Below are 20156 nucleotides of genomic sequence, written 5' to 3' on the forward strand. Positions count from 1 at the left end.
CTCGCGTTGGTAGTTAATAGTTTTTACTTTCTGCTTTTCTTGCTACCAGTGCGAGTTCTGATTGGCTTCTGCTTTTCTGTTTTCCGCTTTTCTGTCAAGGTGTAAATTCGCCCTAATCAAATGTTCGATAAATCATAACAAATCTTCGTCATCTTGTGACTAATTGTGATCTGTTTTGTTAATCACTACGCGATCACTACGCGATTCGAAAGGCTCGTGAAAAAACACCTTAACATCTATAGAATAGTAAAAAGTAGAATGTAATAGGACAGCAACAGCATACAGCAACCAATCACCACAAAGATCATTTTGCAGTATAAATTGGACAAAATCAGTTTCTTACGATTTCATGCAATATTTCGTCGATATGACAGGTTTCGTAACCTCAAAAGGCAAACTTTAAAGATTAATATTTCTCTTCAGAGCGACACTTTTCTTTGCCAGATTCTTTCGTTTTATATATTATAAATGCATAGAATAAGTAAGCATAATTTTATCAATTTTTTCATGTTGATGCAGCTGAACTAAATAATTATCGAAATAATGGTTAAAAATATAATCGATTCGCAAATAATCGACCGTCTAAATAATCGATTAATAATATCGATTAATTCGTAAAAAAAAATCGATTCTCCAATAATCGAATCAGAATCGCGCATCACTACCACCGCGCCGGCTCGCCGATGCTGCGCACTTCGGCCCGAGAGAGGCTCGACCGTGGGCTCGACTTCGCGAGAGAAACGGGTTCCCGTTGATCGCACCTTGGAAGTAACACGAGGCGAATGTATGCACGTGCAGCCGCACGAGAGTGTGGGTGTCGCGCGGGAGAAGGAGAGAAAAAAGGGATGGCAAGAGATAATTGAGGTTTGCCTCCCTCCACTCCCCCCTTCCCTCCAACTCATAACCTGCACTGTGTTACATTTATTTATGAAGTCTGCGCTTGGGTTAGATCGAGACGGATACGCGAAACAGGCCGTTGACAGACGAGGGGGAGAGGGGGAGAGATGAAGGATCAAGCCGCCGCGAGGGATCCTTTTCGTGCATCTCGTGAAATTTCCCCCTGCTCCCCGAGAGGGGGAAGGGGAGGGGGGAGACTCGTAAGCGTGCACATGGAAAGTGCAGGTGACGCGATCCACGCGCCTGAAGTTCGGAACGTGACGTAATCTCGTTGCACGTTCCGAATCTCGGAACGTAGACGAACAGCGGGACAGGCAGCTGTTTGTACTTACGAATAAATCGCACACGTGTGAATCGCACGTGTGAATCAAAGATATCGCTATACGTCCACCGCAATTGTAAATCTTAATCGTTCACGCGGCATATGAGTTTCGATGAGCTCGACATATCGACTTCCTGTTAAAAGTAAACGTGGCTAACGAATGACAGCAGGAGAGGGGGAGGGGAGGATCCAACGATGCGCTTGTGACGTCACGCGACTAACCTCCCGATGCGCGACACGCGTGACAAGTACCACGTGGAATTTTCCTCGTAGCGACAAAAAAGCTGTTCTATGGATCTCTGGATTTTGGCTTGACCGGCTTGACCAAAACACTTTTATTTTTAAGTTTTTTTTTTTTTTTGCAATAATATCTCGATCGCTTGAACTTTAAGAGATTTTTTTTTTTCATAATTTGCATGTCAACAATTTTATATTTAGGATGCGCGTGTCTGACATGCATATGTAGGTAAACATTCTTGCATCGCGATATTCATTATTCTGCAGCACACGTATGCAAACACCCCGACTGCATTGCTCGCCTCAATGACATCGAAATACCTTTTTAATACGTGAACGTATCGATGCGATCACCGTATCTCTATCCGTTCGCGTTCCAATCCCTATCTATATAATTTCAGGTGCGCAGTTAGGTATTACGTTCTGCAACCCGCAATCAATCTTGCCGAGGTGGATCGAGCGTGATTTTGCGAGAATTACGGCCGATTTCACTAGCTTTCCTCCGAATTAGATAACGTTCATTAAATTCGCGGTTAACGACTCTTTAGACGCATAATTTTCTTGTCCCAGGTAACATTTTACTTATATGGATAATTGCAATAATTAAATCTGGAGCACTTTATATCTGTAGAAACCTCTTAAGTTCTTAATTTTTCTGATTTCTCAAGCTTCAGCGAATTATTTTGTTCTTCAGAACAGGAGAAAATCTTGGAAACATTTTTCTAAAATTTTATTTAATATTTAAAAATAATTAATTACATTTTTAAAACTTGGAAACATCTTTCAGATTTTATTAATTTTTGTTTCATAGATTATATTAATTTAATGTAGAGAACGTAGAATCCTTTAATTGGTAAAATTGATCATTAACATGCAAAAATTCGTTTTATTGTAGATATTTTATGTTTAACAAAAGAACATGTATTTCCAGAATCTCATTCTTCATATCTCGTTTTGAAGCCTCGTGAAGCTGTGACGGCAAAAGTCGGAAGGAATTTACGCTCGAGCTGACATTCACCAACGCGAGATGTGGATGTTAATTAAATTTCTCTATTCGAGGGAACAAATTATGCAACCGGCACAGGTCAAAATTTGCAAATGAAGCATTTTACGATCTACCTTGAAGCGCGGCAAAGTACACCGTATATCCATTTATGCATTTAATTTACATTGATATGCATTACTTAAGCAAAAAGTAATATTACCTTTCAGTAATTGCTTCATCAAATTTTTACACAATTAATTCAGAGCAAAGAAAATCACTTTTTCAGCCGTGCTTCTTGGTTTACTCTTAACAGTAAATATTTTTAATAACTGTAATTTTTAATCTCGAATTCATTTCTCTTTCAAAGATTTAAACTGTTCTTTAGCTATACATTTTATTTGCAAAACGAAATTATAAATTAAAAAGTTTAGAAAGATATACAAGTATCGTTTTGTCTTTATACACCCGATTTTTAATCGGCAAAATCTTCGTATTTATTCTATTCGTTCATAATGTAGAAAATAACTGTATATATTTTTTTTAATGTCGGAATAATCGCTATGACCATTTACTTAGGTTTTTATCCGCGGTTTGGAGAAAGCGTTTTACTTTCAGTTGCGAAAGATCGCGTATATAGATTGTTGTTCAGTGAAATTGGATTCCAGAAAAATCTTTTTATATATATTTCGTGAATAAACTTATTTATTTCGAAAATACTCTGAATAGACAAGCTGTTCGGCAAATTAAATTTAATTTCTAATTTTTATTTAATTTTTAATATTTCTATGAAATAAAAATTTTTGACATTTTTATTGTGATTTTTCGAGTGTATTATTCTGTAAAGAAAACATACTTGTGTTATAAAAATCTACAATATTTGGAATAAGATATAGAGAGAATTTTTAAGTAAATTGTTAAAGTTTGCAGATATATCGAGAGATATCAGAGATTCGCAAAATTCGATGATCTCTTTTACAATTTATACGAATACTAGAACAAGATAATATGAGAATTCGAAATTACCTTGTTAATTTCCAAAAATGCGCATACGCTTCTCAGAGCTTGCTGAAATGCTTTCTCAAATCCGACACTACCGGTATCCTGTCGGTGAGCAAAACTCGCTGATTACATTGATTTATTTTACAGAAAAATATACAGTCTGTTTCACGCGATACGTACAAAGAGGGGATCTCTTATGACAACTATTCCAGCTGGATCGTACTTCCCAAGTAGTTCTATCTTCGCTTGGCTACCTCTCGGTTGCATCTCGTACAGCCGGTGGATAATATACTCGTCCATTCCGAAGATCCAGTCGAATTGATAGAAATCATTGATCGTGATCTGAAATTAATAATTTCGTGTCTCAAGTATCTATAACGCCGTAGAAATACTTTTGTCCAACAATCATGCAAAATTGATAGACAAACATATAAGGGGAGAGAGTCCAAAAATTGTAACTCTCACTTGTCTCGCGATATGAGAGTAATCCGTAATTCCGGCTTTCTGAAGTGTGGATATCGCCCTGGGTTCGGGATCGTTGCCGACGTGATATTCTAGAATAGCGGCGCTGTCGACCTCCCAGAAATCGGTTAAACCCATCTTTCGCACTTGATCCTGAAACACCGCTTCCGCCATAGGAGAGCGACAACTATTCCCTGCGCGAAAATAATTAATCAATTCATATTAATTTAAGTTTAAATATTGGAGATTTCGATTGAAATCGCATTGCTGAAATATACTTTAAAATGCATGCAGACTGATAGAACGTCGTAAGAAAAGACTGCTGCTTTTAGCCTACTTTAGTTTGACGAGTTGTATGCATGTATTTATAATTACATAACTCTTATAAATAGAAAACTATAACCGCAAAATAATTCAAAGCCTCTCACTCGCTAAAGAGATTGTTTCATCACATGTGCTACGTGCATAGTTCTTACTTCAATTATATTTCTTTTCATAAAAAAAAGAAAGCTATTGGAATAACAATTATAACTTAATTTCTATGTTCTGTATTTTAAAACCAGTGCGACAGTTCAACAAATTCAGCTTTATGATTAAAAATAAGCAAATTACAGTACCTAGACAAACCATAAGGACGCTCCTCTTTCGTGTCATATTGATTTCTTGCTGATCTCTCGGTAGCGAAATATAGTAAACAAGAATACACTAAAAATTTCTAGTAATATTATCCTTAAAACGTTGCGCTGACATCTAATGTACGTACACAACTGTGGCTCAATGAACCAAAACGAATCACTCATGCAAATGTATTTGCAAATTATGTATCAAGTGTGATTAAATAAAAAGGTTTTAATTAATTAAGCTTTTATTAATTTCAAAAACATACACATGATTGTATGATACATGAAGAAGCTTAATTAATTAATATGCAAAAAGCTTTCATTGATTTTAGAAACACATTTGTATGACACAGAATATTAAGTGCTTGAAATTAAAAGTAATGCATAATTGCTAGCTGCAAAATTAAATAAAAGAATTCTTATTAATCTCTTATTAGGCAATTTTTCAAATCAATTTGTATATCTATGTTGTGAAAATATAAACAAAAAGTTCTTGAAAAGAAAAAAAGTGTATTGTCATTACTATTTGTAATTATATATATATGTATATATATATAATACCTATAACACAAAATATCTTATGATCTATTTTGCGTTATATAATTCACTTTTTTTATATTTATCATACTCTGCTCTCTTATATGATTATCATACACACAAGTCACCTAATAGTGTTAACAAAAAGTATATTTCTCTGCATTAAACATAGAAATATTCTTTGAGAATATTTACTATTTCATATATGTATATTCAATAAATTCAACGTCATAAAATTTTGGACATATTACGTTAGAACAGGGGTTTTCAATCAGCTATGACACATCAGTGTGCCACGAAAATTTTAGAGGTAAAAAGAAGTAAAAAGATTTAGAAATAAAAAAAGCGACGAAGTAAAAAGATTGAAAAACGCTGATCTAAAATATATTCTTCCAAAGATACAAGTAAATCGATGCTTTAGAATAGTCTTGGCATTAAGTTGAATATTTGTCCAAAAATGCTGTTATACATGCCAAGCATTGATCATAGATCTCCTGGAATCCTACTGCACCAGAATCCTGTAAGATCATGAAAACAATTTAATGTACATCTCCATCTTTTTGTCTTCTAGTTCTACAAACGCCAAAAGATATGACATACGTACGTAATACGGATCTCGTATTATGATTGATCTGCCTGGATGATAATTTCCCAGAAGCTCCACTTTTGCTCGGCAATTCTTTGGTTTTTGACGATTCAAATCTTCAATGTTCGCCTGATCCATACCAAATATCCAGTCATATTTGTTGAAGTCTGCTTCCACAATCTGTAAGCAAAAATATTTAGAGGTTAGATATACAATAAATAATTTATAGTAATATAATAGTTCTAATAGATTCTAAATAAATATTAGCTAATTCACTCAATTATGAATGAGAATCAATGAGATTCATCCTATTTTCTTCCCTCAAGAAGAATATATGATAAAACTATATTCGCATAGAAAAGCTAAATATTGTTATTATAGCAATCGCGTAGAGATAACGTTTACTCTTGAAAACGGCGAAATCTTACTTGACGTGCTTTATGAGAATAATCAGTGATCCCATTTTCCTTTAATATACTTCGGGCCCTACTGTCTGGTTGTCTACCTGTATGATTGTCTATAATGCCAGCGCTTTGTGTCTCCCACTGGTTTTGCAAACCTCTCTTCTTCACTTCATTTATGAATACAGCCTCCGCTATCGGCGAACGACAAATGTTGCCTGTAGCAAAAAATAAATAATCATTATTTAACACGTATACAGCTTACTATGTTTTTTTATTACAATATACTTATTCCTGTTAGAGGATATCTTTAATATACATGCTGATATAATTAAAATATATAAAATATCTCTACAATACCTAAACAAACCATGAGTACTTTCTTCTTCGACATCTCGGCACACAAGATGTAAATTGAAGTTTATTTAATTAAAAAAAAAAAATTTTTTTTTTTTTTTTCAAATACACTTAAGTTCCTTTTTAATGCCAACCGATTTCCTTCGGTTGGTTCGATTAGTCCCTCGATATTAAAGTCACAAATGTCACAATCGATCGCAATCGATCGGTAGTTGGTTTGGTGCCTGATTCCTTTTTTTTTTTATATAAATACAAATATACGAAAACAAGAAGAAATTGTATTTAAGGTTATGTCTATATATTTGTCTTCGCACACGCGAAGCCCCCGGCGAGTCCGGCGACTTGTCCAGATTCCCTTTCCAATGGACCAATCAAACAGACCCAAAATGCGGTGGAAAACTGGTGGAGGACATCGCGCGAGCGGAGGAGGACAGTTGGCAGCGCTGACGGGGCATTCTGGGGTTTTAAATGTTTCGTGTCAGATCGCTCGATGTTCCTTTCCAGTGCGTAACGTTGTACTGTAAACACGTGGTTACGAGCATAATTATCAGATTTTAGGCGAAATACCTCACGAATCACGTAAGTATCCGCGCCGTTTCGTTCGCTGCCGCGCGGATTCCGTTCGCCCGCGACGCCGCGGGCCCGATCGACCCGGGGGCCGCACATTCGCGCGCATACCGCGAGCGGCATGCTTACTGCGCTTCTTGCGGTATCGCCCATTACGCGCCGCAGGCGAATATATCCGTCCGGCGTTTGTTGATTAAATGTCTCCGGCTGTCGTATCTGCATTGGGAAATTATTCGATCGACCGTGAGCTCGCGTTATTCGCAAACTTACATTCCTCGTGCGATTCCTCTTGTCATCGCCGTGTCCGTGTATCGCGCAAGATTGCACAATGTTGTGTATACATTTTTTCGCATAATTGCAATAAAATAAATTGTCTTCCAAGTACACGCGCGAAGAAGTTAATACCGTTTGACGGAAAGATCCGTGAGCCAATTACAATCACGAGTTGTTGACGGGCCGAATCCTGTTTCGCAGAATGCCGCTGGCTAGAGATTTCCTCCATCCGAGCCCGATCGAGGAGAAGAGGAAACACAAGCTGAAGAGACTCGTACAGAAGCCCAACAGCTACTTCATGGACGTCAAATGCCCGGGCTGCTATGCCATCAAAACTATCTTCTCACACGCCCAGAGGCCAGTGGAATGCGACGGGTGCCGTACGATACTCTGCACGCCGACGGGCGGGAAGGCAAGATTAACTGAGGGTTGCTCTTTCAGAAGAAAAGTCCAGTGTTAATTTATGCGATATGTATTCGATGCTTCTCTTTATATTCGATAAATAAACACAATCACATGTATTATTAGCGTTATTTTACCGCAAGACACGTCCTAACTGTGCAACGTGCAGAGATATGCTGCAATAAATGCAGAAAATACAGATCTTTTTTTAGAGAACTTAAAATTTACTTTTGTGCACCGCAAATTGTGTTGCTGCAGTTATATGATGAGATTGAAAGTTAAATTATTTTGAATTAAAATTATTTGAGATGGACATGAAGTGATAAATTGCACAAGTATTCCTGAATTTAAATTGAATTTCTTTTAAGATCAAATCTAATCAGAATCCAGTTATAACATTATATAAAATGAATATTTAAAACTGGATTTGATATATTTCACTAAATGTAAGCCTGTAAACACACTTATCATACATGTAGTTGCATATGTAATCAAATTTTAGATTTATCCCATTAATTTTGTTTATAAATGCATTTTGAATAATAGGCGATAATAAATAGGAATACAATTGAAGCCAAAGTTTTGTGAAATATTTAAAATTGGATATTTAACAAAATATTTGCCATGAATATTTTGCAAATTTCACAAAAATTAATTTTTATACTTTTCTCTCGAGTATGTTACATCTGGTGACCACATATGTGGTTGAAAATGATAGACAGGATTACATAAAATGTATATGTATGTGTTATATCTTTCATATACAAGAAAAGCACATAAGGATATAGACGTGATCATAAATCTTTATTTCCACACACGCCCATCGTTCGTTTTTATAATAAATTCGACAATCTGTAACAGAGATTCCTGTAGTACTGTGTTCCAAGATACTCTCGAGTCTCATGTGTATATAGATAGCTTCTATAAATAAGCTGCTGCGCATGCTCGCGTTTATGTCTTTTATAATTCGCATCTTATAGCAATATCCTAATTGACGAAACAAACGCGGAAAACTTAAGAATGTAGAATTGCATTGTACGCTTGAAATACTCCAGGGGCGACTTCTACGGACCGAGATTTCAGGGATAGCTGCAAAGAAAAAAAAAAGGAACGATTATTAGACGACACCGTAATAGGAGATTAATGGTAAAGTAAAATTTCAAGTAAATGTATATAAGGTGTATAAAGTATCCCATGTAATCCTTTAAACGTGATACTCGTGTGTCAAGCCGTACCGTGACGTCGGGATTGCCCGGCTGAATTTTCAACTCGTTCAACACCCAGACATTGTTCGTTAGCTTAAGTGACTGATAAAGCATATCCTGCCCCTCCACGTTCCTCTTAGCAATCGTGAAGACGTTATTCTGTTGCATCTTTTGTACCACTTGATCCGCGGTCAACATCACTCCGTTTAGCGTATATTGTACCTGCGAAACGAGATGCGATTTCTTGAAGACTGTTATTGATTCTCTATTAACGAGTCTCACAATAATCTACATTTGTCAAATACAGAAGAAAAGTGGATGAGTGAGATACCTCATTCTGCGCCGGTATATCTTTCCAGGTAGATAGAAACACCCTCTTGTCCAACTGTCCATCTTCCGTGAAGTACACATTCATAGGTACGAGACACGCGAAGTAGAAAACGTCGATGTTGTTCTTGATGGCTACTTGCAGATTGTTCAGAGGCTCCATGCGTTGCACCGCGCCCGCGGTGGCCAGTGTAAGGTTCGCCTCTATACTCGATCCGGGACTCAGAGGAGCCGGAACCTGCAACGGTGCCAGGGGCGTCAGTCCGAAGCTGTTCTTGTTGAGCTGTATTGCGAATCCTCCCATAGGTTGCATCGCCTTGTTCGTGAAGGTCATGTCCATACTAATTTGCCCATTTCTGCAACACATTTCGCGCAGTTGAGAGATTATTCGCAATCGAGGGGATGTATCTCGAACGTTCTTTCCATTCGTTAATATATCACATTCGTATTAATTACTTTCTCGAAAATGTGCCCCAGATATCGAAGCCTTTGCCCTTTTCGGCCGGTAGCCAATTAACTTTGGGAGATATGTAAGGCGTGGGACCTTGGTTGAAGCCGAATATATCGCCGAGCAGACCCGTTGTGGTCTGGGAAACGGCCGGCTGCGCAGTCGTGTTGTCGTTCAGGATTCCATCGAGACCGCCGCCTAAAAGATCCAAACCTATTCCCGTCGACGGCGGTTGAGGCGTCGGTGTGACCATTGTCGGTCCACCTGGAACAGAGTAAGTGGATAAATCGGGTAGTATAGATTTTTTATTTTTCTCGCAACCACATAGAAAAATAAAAAAGAATGACACGCTTATAATTTTGAAAAGCCAAGACATCCACACAACACACACTTTTTTTTTTAAATATTATACATTTTAATTCTATAGTTTTACTTTTAATTTAAGACTGCTCACCGATGTCCATGCTGAGGAGATCGCCGATTAGAGAATCCTGAGCGGGTATGACCTGTGCGTGAGGTTGTGCAGTTGTGCGGGTGGAGTCCTCGTTCGAGTTGCTTCTGGCGGGCAACGACTTCCTAGCGCCAGCCGCTCTGCCCTCCACGAACGCGGTGGGAGGTTTGTGGTATACGGACGCCAAGCTCGAGATATGGCAGATCAATTCGTCCAACAACGTCGGCTCCAGCAGATCCGTCTCCTCCGAGATCAGAGGCTTTTCCGCGAGCACCACCTCCTTGGCCGCTGCCGGATCGGTGCTGAGCAGTCGCCAGTAGATGAAACCACGATCCCGCAGATCGGGATTGTCGGAATCCTGCGTGGCCAGGCTGAGCACCTGCTGAACCAACTCCTGCGTGTCCGTGGGCCTCTTGAGGAACAGTTTGACAATTGCGGTTAGCAGCTGCAGCTGCACCTGCGTATTCTCGTCGTGGAATCCCTCCAGGAAGCTCTCCAGCAATTCGTCCGCGTTGTCGATGCGCTCCGCGTACTCTCCGATGATCCATATCATGGAGGCACGCGCCTCAGGCTCGTCGAGCGTGTCCAGATTCTCGCACAGGGTCGAAATTATGCTCTCGTATTTGTTAGGATACTTGCGGAAGATGTCTTTTATTACGACAATCGCTTCTTGAACAACGTAATTCACCTGAAAAAAATTAAAAGTGTCAATTAGTCAATAATCGACAAATTTTGAAATATTAAATTTCAATGTAAAATAATTCAAAATGTAAATAATTCTAAATGTAAAAATATTAAAAGTGTCAATTAGTCAATAATCAAATTTTGAAATATTAAATTTCAATGTAAAATATGTAAAATATTCGAAATGTAAAAATGTATTACGAATATACTTAAAAATTTGATATTTGAAAATGTCTCGTAATATCTTTTACTTAGTTACTTTTGTTTGTATCAGGTCCAGTAATGTGGAGACGCAACGTTCCGCGGATGGCTCGACTTTTATGGCGCAGCGACCGATAGCTCGCACCGCCTTCCTCACGAAGTCAACATCGACCTCGGTGGCGTATTCCTTCAGCTCCGACAGGACTTGCGCGATGTTGGCCTGCGACGCTAATCGAATCATAATGTCCAGCTTCTCCAATTTCACGTAAATGGGATCGTTGTACTTGACGAAGAACACTTTCATCTCGTGTTTCAGAATATCCGGTCGTTTTTGCACGATGAGATTGATATTTCTTAATGCGACGTACTGAACTTCCGGTTCGGAGCTCAACAACGTGACGAGAGGAGGTGCCAATTTCTTCGTAAGTGTGCCGACAAAATCCGATTCGGACTGCAGCATCTCCATTAATTTCATTAATACCTAAAATGTCAAAGTAAATTCGGTTAATTATCAAATTATCTCTCGTTGGCAAAGATTTGAAAATAAAGACTCCAAGAGAAATTGACGAGCCTATTCTTGTTCTTAAATGTTGATGTCAATATTTTTTTAAATAAAAATTGCGATAAATTCTTTAAGGGATAATCAAATTTTTTTCTTAGATTTATTTCTATGCATTTATCTGTATTTACTTTGACAGCAGAAAGCACGACTGCAGCGTTAGCGTGCGCCAGACGCGGCGTGATCCGTTCGCAAATGCTTTGCGCCTCGCGATCATCCTTGGGCGAGTAATTCGCCAGTGAATCCAGGATGAAAACTTGGCCCCATTCCGTACACTCGTTGAGCGCCGTCAGTAGTTTGTTTATGGTCTGCGCGTTCATTTCCACCAACGGTTGACCGCTCGGACTGGCCTCGTTGATCTCGGACAGAGCAGCTACCGCGTTCGCGACAACCTAATAACATTCGACATGTATTATCTTCAGATAACGATTAATTTTATAATCTTTTATGCTTAATACAAATTTCCTTCCCTCTGTTACTTCTTCTAACAATATTTTATCAAATATCTTTACAAATTGAATAAAATTTTGAACGTTTGTTGTTTTATTTAAGTTATTAAGCTCTCTGACACGAGAGAGGAAAGAGCTTGCGTACCATTGGATTGCTGTCGGACAGGAGATCCTTCAACTGGTCCAGGAACCCCTGGTCCTCGACTAAGGCCGCGTTAATGTCATAAAGCTTGGCGACGCACACGGCTGCGGTCTTGCGCACATACGGGTCCTCATCCTTCAGGCACTTGCGCAGCGGCTCGCACAGATACTCGGTTATCTTGTCGACACGTATACAGCCCATCGTGCGAACTGCCAGCGCGCGAATCAGCGGATTTGGGTCCTCGCAGTCCTGCGCAAAAATCGGGCAAGCCAGGGATTCAAGTCTAGTCACAGTAGTGGCTATCTATCTCAACCCATGAACTTTAACAAAGTAGAAAGTAGCATTGGTACCTTTGTCATCGGAGATGTCGCTAGCTCCTTTTGCGTGTCAGAACGAAAAAGGTCAAATTGGTCACCGTCACCATTTTTCATTAAGTGTTAAATACTATACTTATCAGCCATTTAAAGTAGTGTGTAATCGAGAACTGATCATTTTTTAAAGAGCACGAGTATATCAAGTCTTCGTTAATTCTTTCTCTTTTTTTTTTTTGACAATCGTTAAGGCATAAGTTTTTGAATAAAGAATTGTGTTACACCAATATTAGCATCATGCAAATAGAGATAACTTATATCGGCCAACATAAATATATAGAAAAGTATATTTACAAATATTTATATTAATCACATTAGGAGGTATTATTTGTAACACGAATTACATTCATTAGATACACTGAAATTTTCAATATGATACAAATTGCGTGCAATTAATAAATATTATTTTTATACAAGCACCGATTGGTAATGCATAAATATGTATAAAATAAATATTTAAAAGATCACAATTTTCATGCTGCTGCACATTAGAAATTTACGAGTAAAAAATTTATGTTCGAATCTATCATTCCTCGATTCGAGACGCAACTGCAATGTAAGAATCGATTTAATATATTTATATCATAAAACAAACAGGACTGTGAAGAATGTATGTACAATTTGCTTCAAGAGTTTCGTACATAGATTGAAAATTGTGTGAATTCTCGAAAGAAAGTTACATGCTCAATTCCGAGAAAACAAGAGTATTTATCAGTGCATTAGCGTGAGCAGAATAATAAGATTTTAAATTACTCTATCAATTTCGATAAACTGATGATGTATTATGGAGATTAATTGTAGTTGTCTATTATCGATCTGCCTAACGGAGTTGTACATTTCTGGAATTTGATTTTGTCACATTATGAAAAAGTGAGAAAAGATTTCATTGTTCATTGTCCAGAAGGTAATTCAACGGCCTTTTACTGTTAAAACGGAGTATTGGAATAATAAAAATTCAAATCCGTGCCCTTTGAAAAATAAACAATTCGATCGCAATGAACGAAAAAGTTACATTCCGTCCCATAACGCAGACAGCTCTGTGCAAACTGTAAATTTGCAAAGCACAGTCTGTATACAGTGCGAGGCACGCTGTAAAATGTAACACACCAAGGATGATATCCAATATAAGGGAGATTATATTTACAATCCGACGATCGTTATCGGGTGTACAGTAACGACGGATAATTCTCTAGTTTGCCTCTCATTACAGACGAGACTCTGAACATCATCCAAGTGTTATTAAGAAAAATGTAGAGGGTAAAGGTGCGTTTATATATAGTAAAATCGTGATGACGAATTGAATGATGAGTTTCTAAGCTACGTTACCTTGACGAACGTGTTGACCGCCATGATGGCCATGTCCGGTTGGCTCTTAGCGTAGTTCATCAGGTACAGGTACACCAGCTTTTTCAGTTCGAGATTGTCGGTCTGCATGCAGTTCACCACGTCGGGAAACAGTGCAGACACGTCTTTTCCTACTGTCATGGAAGCAATGACCTGGGCAGACAATCAACGATACACTTGTGTTAAGTTAAGCAATGTAACGTGCAAGTAGCAATATGCGAATGTAACATTCTTAATAAGGACAGCTCTATCATTTTTGTTATCGCTATTAGAATCAATTGATCTCGTACTCTCATCCTCTACGATATTATTTTCTAAAAGGACGTATTTAGGAGGTTTGCATACTGCTCTACCACACATTACATCATATATTATTCATTATTCACGGATAATTTGTAATTTTTGTTCCACATCAGTTGCACACTTTACTAGTGCAAGAAACACAGTAATGTAATAACAGATAACTTGCTGGACTACATGCTGATGCATTGCTCTCTTAATTTATTTATTTTTAATTTTTAAACATATAACAATTTATAAAGATATATGCCATGTATAAAGATATATGTAACATATTTTTAATACATTTATACATTCAGAATAATGTATTATTGATGTATCAGAGAATTATTAAATTATAAAAATAATTATAAAATATAGTTATAAAATAAAAGGAGTATCATACAAGAAATAATTTTGTAGAAAGAAGTCAGAATGATAAGACTCGACTTTCTTTATTTTAGATATTTCGCACACAACTTACCTCACTAATCCAAATATTACCTCTTATAGTTATATCTTAAGCGTTCGGCATGAAAATGCTTACTATTTGTATGATATTAAAGTATGATGTTTGTATGATATTACTTTCAAGGCCAAAGTTATCGTTTCTCGTGAAAGCTTAACGTGCGATAACGAATATTTTTATTCACCTTCTTCACAGCTTCCTTCTTCTTTTCTTTCTTCTCATTGTTCAGTTCCGACTTGAGCTCAAATATCTCTCCCTTCTTCGTAGTGGTAAAATACTTTGAGTCCGTCATTTTGTCTGTGGCAGCGCATGTAACAAAATATAATTATACAAATTTGCAGTGCACCAAGGAAAGGAAAAATCTCTAAAATATTAAGAAATCTCTAAAGTCACTTAATTATATCAATATGATAGAACTCTCATCTATTTCTTCTATGCATTTGACAACGCATTTTCTATCAATTTAACAGCACGCATGACAACTCCTTATATTATTTATTTAATTAATAAAACAAATAATCATGTTGCACAAATCTCATTTTCCGAAAACTAAATATTAATTTACCTCAGGCCGTATAACTGCAATCTAATTACACCAAACTAATACTAAGGTCAAAGTAGAGAGATTGCAGACGTGTCAAACAGAAATGTCAAAATCAGCCGTGAGTGAACTACGAAGGAACGGCAATAGAAACTGATGGAGACTATTACACTGGAGAGAGAGAGAGAGAGAGAGGGAGAGAGGAGAAAGACGTATGCAGTGAAATTAAATAAGATTTCGCTATATAGCAAACCCGGGAGTGGATCAATGTCCAGAATCTATGGTGCCGTACTGCTAACTCCCCCGCCAACGGATCGAACTGTCATTTAACGTGGAGCGCTGTGGACGGGCGATATCGAGGCGGGGAATGCCTCGGGGAAAATAAGATAATCGCCGCGCGAGAGGCGATAAGCGAGCGGCGTGGTGCGCGCGCGCGCGCGCGCGCGCACTCTCGCCCGCTCGCTCGCGCGTGATGATAATAGAGCGGAATAAAAAAGAAAGCAACATTACGTAGGATCTCGAACGGTTGCATCTGGAGCGGGGCCGCCGTTGCAGCTGCTCGCGCCGTTGACTCATTAATTACCTGTCTATTTAACAGCGGCCGACGGCGGCGGGGAGAAGGGGCGAGAAGGGTCGAGTCGTTTTTATTCGCGAACCGAGTGGGTGACGCCGTCCGCCCCCCGGGGAACTTTGCGCTTCTGCTACGTGCGGGTTGACGTTCGATATACCGGGGGCACCTTCGTGACAACTCTGCGCTGCCGCCGCACGGGCTATTATCAGGCCTATCGGCGGCCAATCTCTAGGACTCTAGTAAGAGAACGCCTCTCTCTCATTTGGTTTTTCATATTTATTTTCCACTGGTTGGTAGCGATGTGGGCGCTGCTATCGCCGCGCCATCTCGCGCGTTACGTGAGATGGCGCGGCGCATGTGAGCCAGGCAACCAGCGCAGATTCTCGGTGCGAGAAAAGATAATATAATTATTATATATTTAAGAGAGCAATGCATCAGCATGTAGTCTAGCAAGTTGTCTGTTATTACATTACTGTGTTTCTTATACTAGTAAAGTGTGCAACTGATGTGGAACAAAAATTACAAATTATCCGTGAATAATAAATATGTGATGTATGGTAGACTTCTATATTCTGCCCTGAAAATATTTAAGAAGGTAATAAAAACAGTTGAAGCATTGTTTTTTTAATTTGGTCCTGTAATTTATATGCTATTACATTTTTTATGTTTTTTAAATGTTATTTTATATTTCTGATAATGTTCTGTTCAGTTATAACCTTAAACTGGACTGCGGACCTTGCGTAGAAAATGCCGTATACTGCTGCACGGGAGAGTTGTGGTTCATGTTTCAAATATTTGTCGACAGTTTAGGAGGAAGGAGGGAAAAAGGTAAAATATATTAAATTAATAATAATTTCGCAGATATACATATTCTTATCGTCAATTAAATTTTAGACGTTTTGGGATCTTGTGAACAGCTGTATCGATATAAGACCGGCCGGTTGCATGATACTCGAACCTGATTGGTGCACCACTTCTTCATTTTAAACTCGCCTGCAGGTCTATCATGGACCGTCCATGTTCCGACGAATCGCAATGTGCGATCGTTGCGCCTTTCTTGGTGTTTTGTTAATCTATGCTCTACGCGATAAGAAAAAAAATTAAACTTATCCGCTAGCGGGAGTAGCGGGTGCTGTGTGTCTGGTCTGTTTTCAGGGAAACGTAAACAAACGGACGCGAGGAGAAGAGGTTCGTGAGAGCTTGTGAACGCCTGTGGATGAATTATCTCCGTTGCCAGGTGCGCTAGTGGAAGTTCTTAAGCAGCGAGATAGCCCGTAAGTGTTTGTTTCGAAGATGCAGCGAAGCGTTTCCGGCATTATTGTCCATCTTATTGCCGCCTACGATGAGCGTTTGTATAAAAACTCGCTGCGCTAATTTGTATAAATTCGGCACTTCTAGTTAAGAGGAAAACATAGTCTGGATAAACCTGTTTTATTCTTTTTCTTGGGGGGGGGGGCGGGGGAGGAAGGGAAAACTCATGTCTTCACCTGGGTCAATGTGAGGAGTGTAGGACTCGGCGGCCGTGGAGTGAAATGCGCCGCCAACGCGCACCAAAGTCCTTCCTTATGCTAATCACAGCTCATAATGGAGGGACCCTGGTGTCTAGATAAATCTACTGAATGAATTAGATGCTTGTGGAAACTTCGTTAATTATTTTGTAGAATTAGTGGTTAGACCTGGGCGGGAGTCTACAACATATAGGTGCGGTAAGCCTTTAACTTTTTGTTCTGGCAAAGCTTTGGAGTTTTTTTTTCTGGCAAAGAGTGTTTCCGATGTTGCCTTAGGCATTTTTATTACAAGAAAAGCTGCTCAATCATCGGTAAAGTGTACAATAGGCCTGAAATCTTGTACGATTCATGCTGCAATCTTTGAGCTCTGGCCAGATCGCAGCTGTAAAGTTTTAGAGTTTGGAGGAAACTCTAAACTTCACACTTTCACAGTATAGAATTTAGAAGGCTGAAGGCTTACTACTGTTTATTGCAAACTAGATTTTATGCGTCAAGTACATTTTTTGTGTTTTTATTCTTCTGCATAATAATCTCAAATGCATAAATTTATCTTATATCTTTGTAGATTCTTATTTCATCTCTGTCTTTTGCTAATTGTTGCAGCAAAATTAGCTTTCAAAATGGCATTACGCACCTACGGAGACAAGCCTATAAGCTTCCAAGTGGAGGAAAATGGCGAGTACTACTGTATTGGGTCAGAAGTCGGCAACTACCTGCGCCTCTTCCGCGGATCCCTGTACAAGAGATACCCCGGCATGTTCAGGAGATCCATAACCAATGACGAACGTAAGAAATTAGTGGAACTTGGGCTGAGCCAGCATGTTCTCGCGTCTAGCGTTTCGCTATTGAGAGCCAGCGAGGTGGAGGATATCATCGAGGGCAACGACGACAAGTATAAGGCTGTGTCCGTGCACTCGACCGAACCGCCGGCGCCTAGAGAGGGCAAATCCAAGAAGTCGATGGCGTGGGTGCCCAGCCTGCCGAACAGCTCACACCTGGATGCAGTTCCTCAAGCTACACCAATAAATCGCAACAGAGTGCACAATAAAAAAGTTAGGACATTTCCGCTATGGTAAGCAAGAAAATACAATGAAACTTTTAATGACAGTCTGTTGCATAATGAAATTCTTCAATTCTTATTTTATTTCCGATACAGTTTCGACGATACGGATCCATCGTCAAACTTGGAGAACGCGGCGCAACAGGAAATGCTGGTCCCAATACGTTTAGATATGGAAATCGAAGGCCAGAAATTACGGGACACTTTTACTTGGAATAAAAATGGTATATATATTTTTGCATTAAAAAAAATAAGAATCCTAACTAATTAGAACAATAATGTATTTTCTTATCTCACAGAAAGTCTCATAACACCCGAACAATTTGCCGAAGTGCTATGCGACGATTTAGACTTAAATCCATTGACCTTTGTTCCTGCAATCGCGCAGGCGATAAGACAGCAAATAGAAGCATTCCCTCAGGAGACGATTTTGGAAGATCAGTGCGATCAGAGAGTAATAATTAAATTAAATATACACGTGGGAAATACCTCGCTAGTAGACCAGGTAGAATGGGACATGTCGGAAAAGGAGAATAATCCAGAGAAGTTTGCGATGAAGCTTTGCGCGGAGCTCGGTCTCGGCGGAGAATTTGTCACCGCTATCGCTTACAGGTAAAACAATGAGTCTTTTCTTGTAATAGCACAATTATGCTATTATTTCGTTAAAAAAAATTTTAATACTGAAATTATTAGAATTAACTTTACAAAAACAAAATTGAAAAATATTAAAATATTTTGTATACAAGATATAAATATTTAAAATATAATAGATATACATAATAATATATTATGTATTATTAGATACACAATAAGTTGATATATATGTAGCATATATTAAAACAAAAAATGCAATTTGCGAAATGCAACTACATATTTTTTTTTAATTGTGTGTTTTTTTACACCAATCGATTCTTCTCATTACTCTGTGTATAAAAAAATTTAGGTACAATTTATCAAGATAGTCAATAATTTACGTGATATTTCATATTTTATGTCAAAATATAAGCATGATAAAGTAAAAAATATCTCGTAAAGTATTGATTTTTCGATATCTTTATCTTAATCTTTACCTTCAATATCTTTACTTTTATATGCAGAATAATTAGAGGAATTATTATATAAAAAAAATTATATAATTCCATTTAACACGTTCGCTGCCCATCACGCATCAGCGCGTGATGAGACTCCTTTGCAATTAGCCGATCACGCTTTGGCGCGTGATCTACATTCAGTTAAAGTGAGCAAGCCAGTCGTCACTAAACGCTGCTTTAAAATGCTGAAAATAAATTTTTGTGAAATTAACTTCCAGAGGTGGTGTATCTTTTCAGATAGGCAGCAAACGTGTAAAAAAAGTGGAGATGACAATCATATCTTTTTGGTATTTCTATTTAGAAAAAAAACGACCAAAATATGCTTCCCCTCGAAACTGTTCCATTTTATTAATTTTGGAGAAAATTGACTGCATTATTTAAAATTGGACACCCTGTATATAAAATTGATACTAATTATTGCCTAAATAATATGATTGATTACATTATTGGCAGTGTACGCGGCCAATTATCATGGCATCAAAGAACGTACGCATTTTCTGAAGCACCTCTACCTACCGTAGAAGTTCCCTTTAGACCTCCATCAGAGGCCGATCAGTGGGCACCGTTTTTAGAAACTTTAACGGACGCAGAAATGGAAAAGAAGATACGCGATCAAGATCGAAATACTCGGTAAGAAATGAAATTTGTAGAGGTGTACGTTAACTTTATCGTAAACGCAGGCAATTGATCGTTTGTTTTCTTCTTTCAGACGTATGCGACGTCTAGCAAATACGACGCCTGGCTGGTAAAAAAAGCACATCTAGAAAAGAAACTGTACCATCGACATTTTTCAATCAATACCATCCTAATT

At 38.3% G+C, this 20156-nt stretch overlaps 6 protein-coding genes and 1 long non-coding RNA gene across 17 annotated transcripts in view; 3 read left to right on the top strand and 4 right to left on the bottom strand.

The window, feature by feature from the left end:
* Positions 1–1309, bottom strand: part of LOC105453460 (histidine--tRNA ligase, cytoplasmic) — an 8345-nt gene extending 7036 nt beyond the window's left edge. Inside the window, exon 1 of the mRNA XM_011695441.1 lies at positions 1230–1309. The gene's annotated coding sequence lies outside the window, so the exon portion shown is untranslated. The remainder of the gene's footprint in view (positions 1–1229) is intronic.
* Positions 1310–1593: 284 nt separating this feature from the next.
* On the top strand, positions 1594–3673 carry LOC105453458. 2 transcript variants are annotated; one of them, XR_974874.1, is made up of 4 exons: positions 1594–1685; positions 1858–2026; positions 2388–2540; positions 3588–3673. It is a non-coding gene; the product is annotated as an uncharacterized LOC105453458 (long non-coding RNA). The 2 variants fall into 2 exon arrangements; XR_974873.1 differs by lacking the exon at positions 1594–1685 and adding an exon at positions 1699–1788.
* On the bottom strand, positions 3128–4934 carry LOC105453457 (low molecular weight phosphotyrosine protein phosphatase 1-like). Of its 3 annotated transcripts, XM_011695432.1 has the most exons (5): positions 4520–4934; positions 3906–4096; positions 3621–3782; positions 3465–3542; positions 3128–3277 (listed from the first exon to the last, which is right to left on the bottom strand). In XM_011695432.1, exons 1-5 carry the CDS (start codon positions 4554–4556, stop codon positions 3251–3253), a joined length of 495 nt encoding a protein of 164 aa, XP_011693734.1. In that variant the 5' UTR covers positions 4557–4934; the 3' UTR covers positions 3128–3250. The 3 variants fall into 3 exon arrangements, with proteins under 3 accessions (XP_011693734.1, XP_011693732.1, XP_011693735.1); XM_011695430.1 differs by lacking the exon at positions 3128–3277 and having other exon boundaries at positions 3286–3542; XM_011695433.1 differs by lacking the exon at positions 3128–3277 and having other exon boundaries at positions 3286–3542; positions 4181–4934.
* Positions 4935–5192: 258 nt separating this feature from the next.
* On the bottom strand, positions 5193–6748 carry LOC105453456 (low molecular weight phosphotyrosine protein phosphatase-like). The gene is made up of 4 exons (XM_011695429.1): positions 6407–6748; positions 6074–6264; positions 5664–5825; positions 5193–5577 (listed from the first exon to the last, which is right to left on the bottom strand). The coding sequence occupies exons 1-4, from the start codon at positions 6438–6440 to the stop codon at positions 5494–5496; spliced, it is 471 nt and encodes a 156-aa protein (XP_011693731.1). The 5' UTR covers positions 6441–6748; the 3' UTR covers positions 5193–5493.
* A 116-nt stretch (positions 6749–6864) lies between these two features.
* Positions 6865–7764, top strand: LOC105453465 (40S ribosomal protein S27). Its single transcript, XM_011695453.1, has 2 exons — positions 6865–6982; positions 7445–7764. Exon 2 carries the CDS (start codon positions 7446–7448, stop codon positions 7701–7703), a length of 258 nt encoding a protein of 85 aa, XP_011693755.1. The 5' UTR covers positions 6865–6982; position 7445; the 3' UTR covers positions 7704–7764.
* Positions 7765–8430: 666 nt separating this feature from the next.
* On the bottom strand, positions 8431–15944 carry LOC105453466 (AP-1 complex subunit beta-1). 6 transcript variants are annotated; one of them, XM_011695456.1, is made up of 12 exons: positions 15699–15944; positions 14759–14871; positions 13809–13979; positions 12462–12488; positions 12115–12360; positions 11652–11912; positions 11020–11442; positions 10080–10764; positions 9634–9889; positions 9182–9533; positions 8881–9072; positions 8431–8734 (listed from the first exon to the last, which is right to left on the bottom strand). In XM_011695456.1, exons 2-12 carry the CDS (start codon positions 14864–14866, stop codon positions 8660–8662), a joined length of 2796 nt encoding a protein of 931 aa, XP_011693758.1. In that variant the 5' UTR covers positions 14867–14871; positions 15699–15944; the 3' UTR covers positions 8431–8659. The 6 variants fall into 6 exon arrangements, with proteins under 6 accessions (XP_011693758.1, XP_011693761.1, XP_011693756.1 ...); XM_011695459.1 differs by having other exon boundaries at positions 15626–15910; XM_011695454.1 differs by lacking the exon at positions 15699–15944 and adding an exon at positions 15408–15519.
* A 91-nt stretch (positions 15945–16035) lies between these two features.
* Positions 16036–20108, top strand: LOC105453467 (SWI/SNF-related matrix-associated actin-dependent regulator of chromatin subfamily B member 1). Of its 3 annotated transcripts, XM_011695461.1 has the most exons (9): positions 16036–16072; positions 16177–16281; positions 16396–16514; positions 16581–16960; positions 17798–18266; positions 18351–18478; positions 18554–18866; positions 19799–19975; positions 20055–20108. In XM_011695461.1, exons 5-9 carry the CDS (start codon positions 17815–17817, stop codon positions 20092–20094), a joined length of 1110 nt encoding a protein of 369 aa, XP_011693763.1. In that variant the 5' UTR covers positions 16036–16072; positions 16177–16281; positions 16396–16514; positions 16581–16960; positions 17798–17814; the 3' UTR covers positions 20095–20108. The 3 variants fall into 3 exon arrangements, with proteins under 3 accessions (XP_011693763.1, XP_011693762.1, XP_011693764.1); XM_011695460.1 differs by lacking the exon at positions 16036–16072 and having other exon boundaries at positions 16086–16281; XM_011695462.1 differs by lacking the exon at positions 16036–16072 and having other exon boundaries at positions 16086–16281; positions 16581–16923.
* Positions 20109–20156: the final 48 nt, after the last annotated feature.

This window comes from Wasmannia auropunctata, unplaced genomic scaffold, assembly GCF_000956235.1.
Source record: "Wasmannia auropunctata unplaced genomic scaffold, wasmannia.A_1.0 LD335999.1, whole genome shotgun sequence".
Lineage (NCBI taxonomy): Eukaryota > Metazoa > Arthropoda > Insecta > Hymenoptera > Formicidae > Wasmannia > Wasmannia auropunctata.

Excerpts from the sequence above, each read along its gene's own strand:
- LOC105453457 (XM_011695430.1), bottom strand. The coding sequence starts at position 4,556 with ATGACACGAAAGAGGAGCGTCCTTATGGTTTGTCTAG. Across the intron at positions 3,783-3,905 it reads ACTCTCATATCGCGAGACAA|ATCACGATCAATGATTTCTA; the intron begins GTGAGAGTTACA and ends TATTAATTTCAG. Across the intron at positions 3,543-3,620 it reads TCATAAGAGATCCCCTCTTT|GATACCGGTAGTGTCGGATT; the intron begins GTACGTATCGCG and ends GCTCACCGACAG.
- LOC105453456 (XM_011695429.1), bottom strand. The coding sequence starts at position 6,440 with ATGTCGAAGAAGAAAGTACTCATGGTTTGTTTAG. Across the intron at positions 5,826-6,073 it reads ATTCTCATAAAGCACGTCAA|ATTGTGGAAGCAGACTTCAA; the intron begins GTAAGATTTCGC and ends TTTTGCTTACAG. Across the intron at positions 5,578-5,663 it reads TAATACGAGATCCGTATTAC|GATTCTGGTGCAGTAGGATT; the intron begins GTACGTATGTCA and ends ATGATCTTACAG.
- LOC105453465 (XM_011695453.1), top strand. The coding sequence starts at position 7,446 with ATGCCGCTGGCTAGAGATTTCCTCCATCCGAGCCCGATCGAGGAGAAG.
- LOC105453466 (XM_011695454.1), bottom strand. The coding sequence starts at position 15,441 with ATGACAGTTCGATCCGTTGGCGGGGGAGTTAGCA. Across the intron at positions 11,913-12,114 it reads TGTCCGACAGCAATCCAATG|GTTGTCGCGAACGCGGTAGC; the intron begins GTACGCAAGCTC and ends GAATGTTATTAG. Across the intron at positions 9,073-9,181 it reads ATATACCGGCGCAGAATGAG|GTACAATATACGCTAAACGG; the intron begins GTATCTCACTCA and ends CTCGTTTCGCAG.
- LOC105453467 (XM_011695461.1), top strand. The coding sequence starts at position 17,815 with ATGGCATTACGCACCTACGGAGACAAGCCTATAAGCTTCCAAGTGGAG. Across the intron at positions 18,267-18,350 it reads GTTAGGACATTTCCGCTATG|TTTCGACGATACGGATCCAT; the intron begins GTAAGCAAGAAA and ends TTTCCGATACAG. Across the intron at positions 18,867-19,798 it reads GTCACCGCTATCGCTTACAG|TGTACGCGGCCAATTATCAT; the intron begins GTAAAACAATGA and ends CATTATTGGCAG.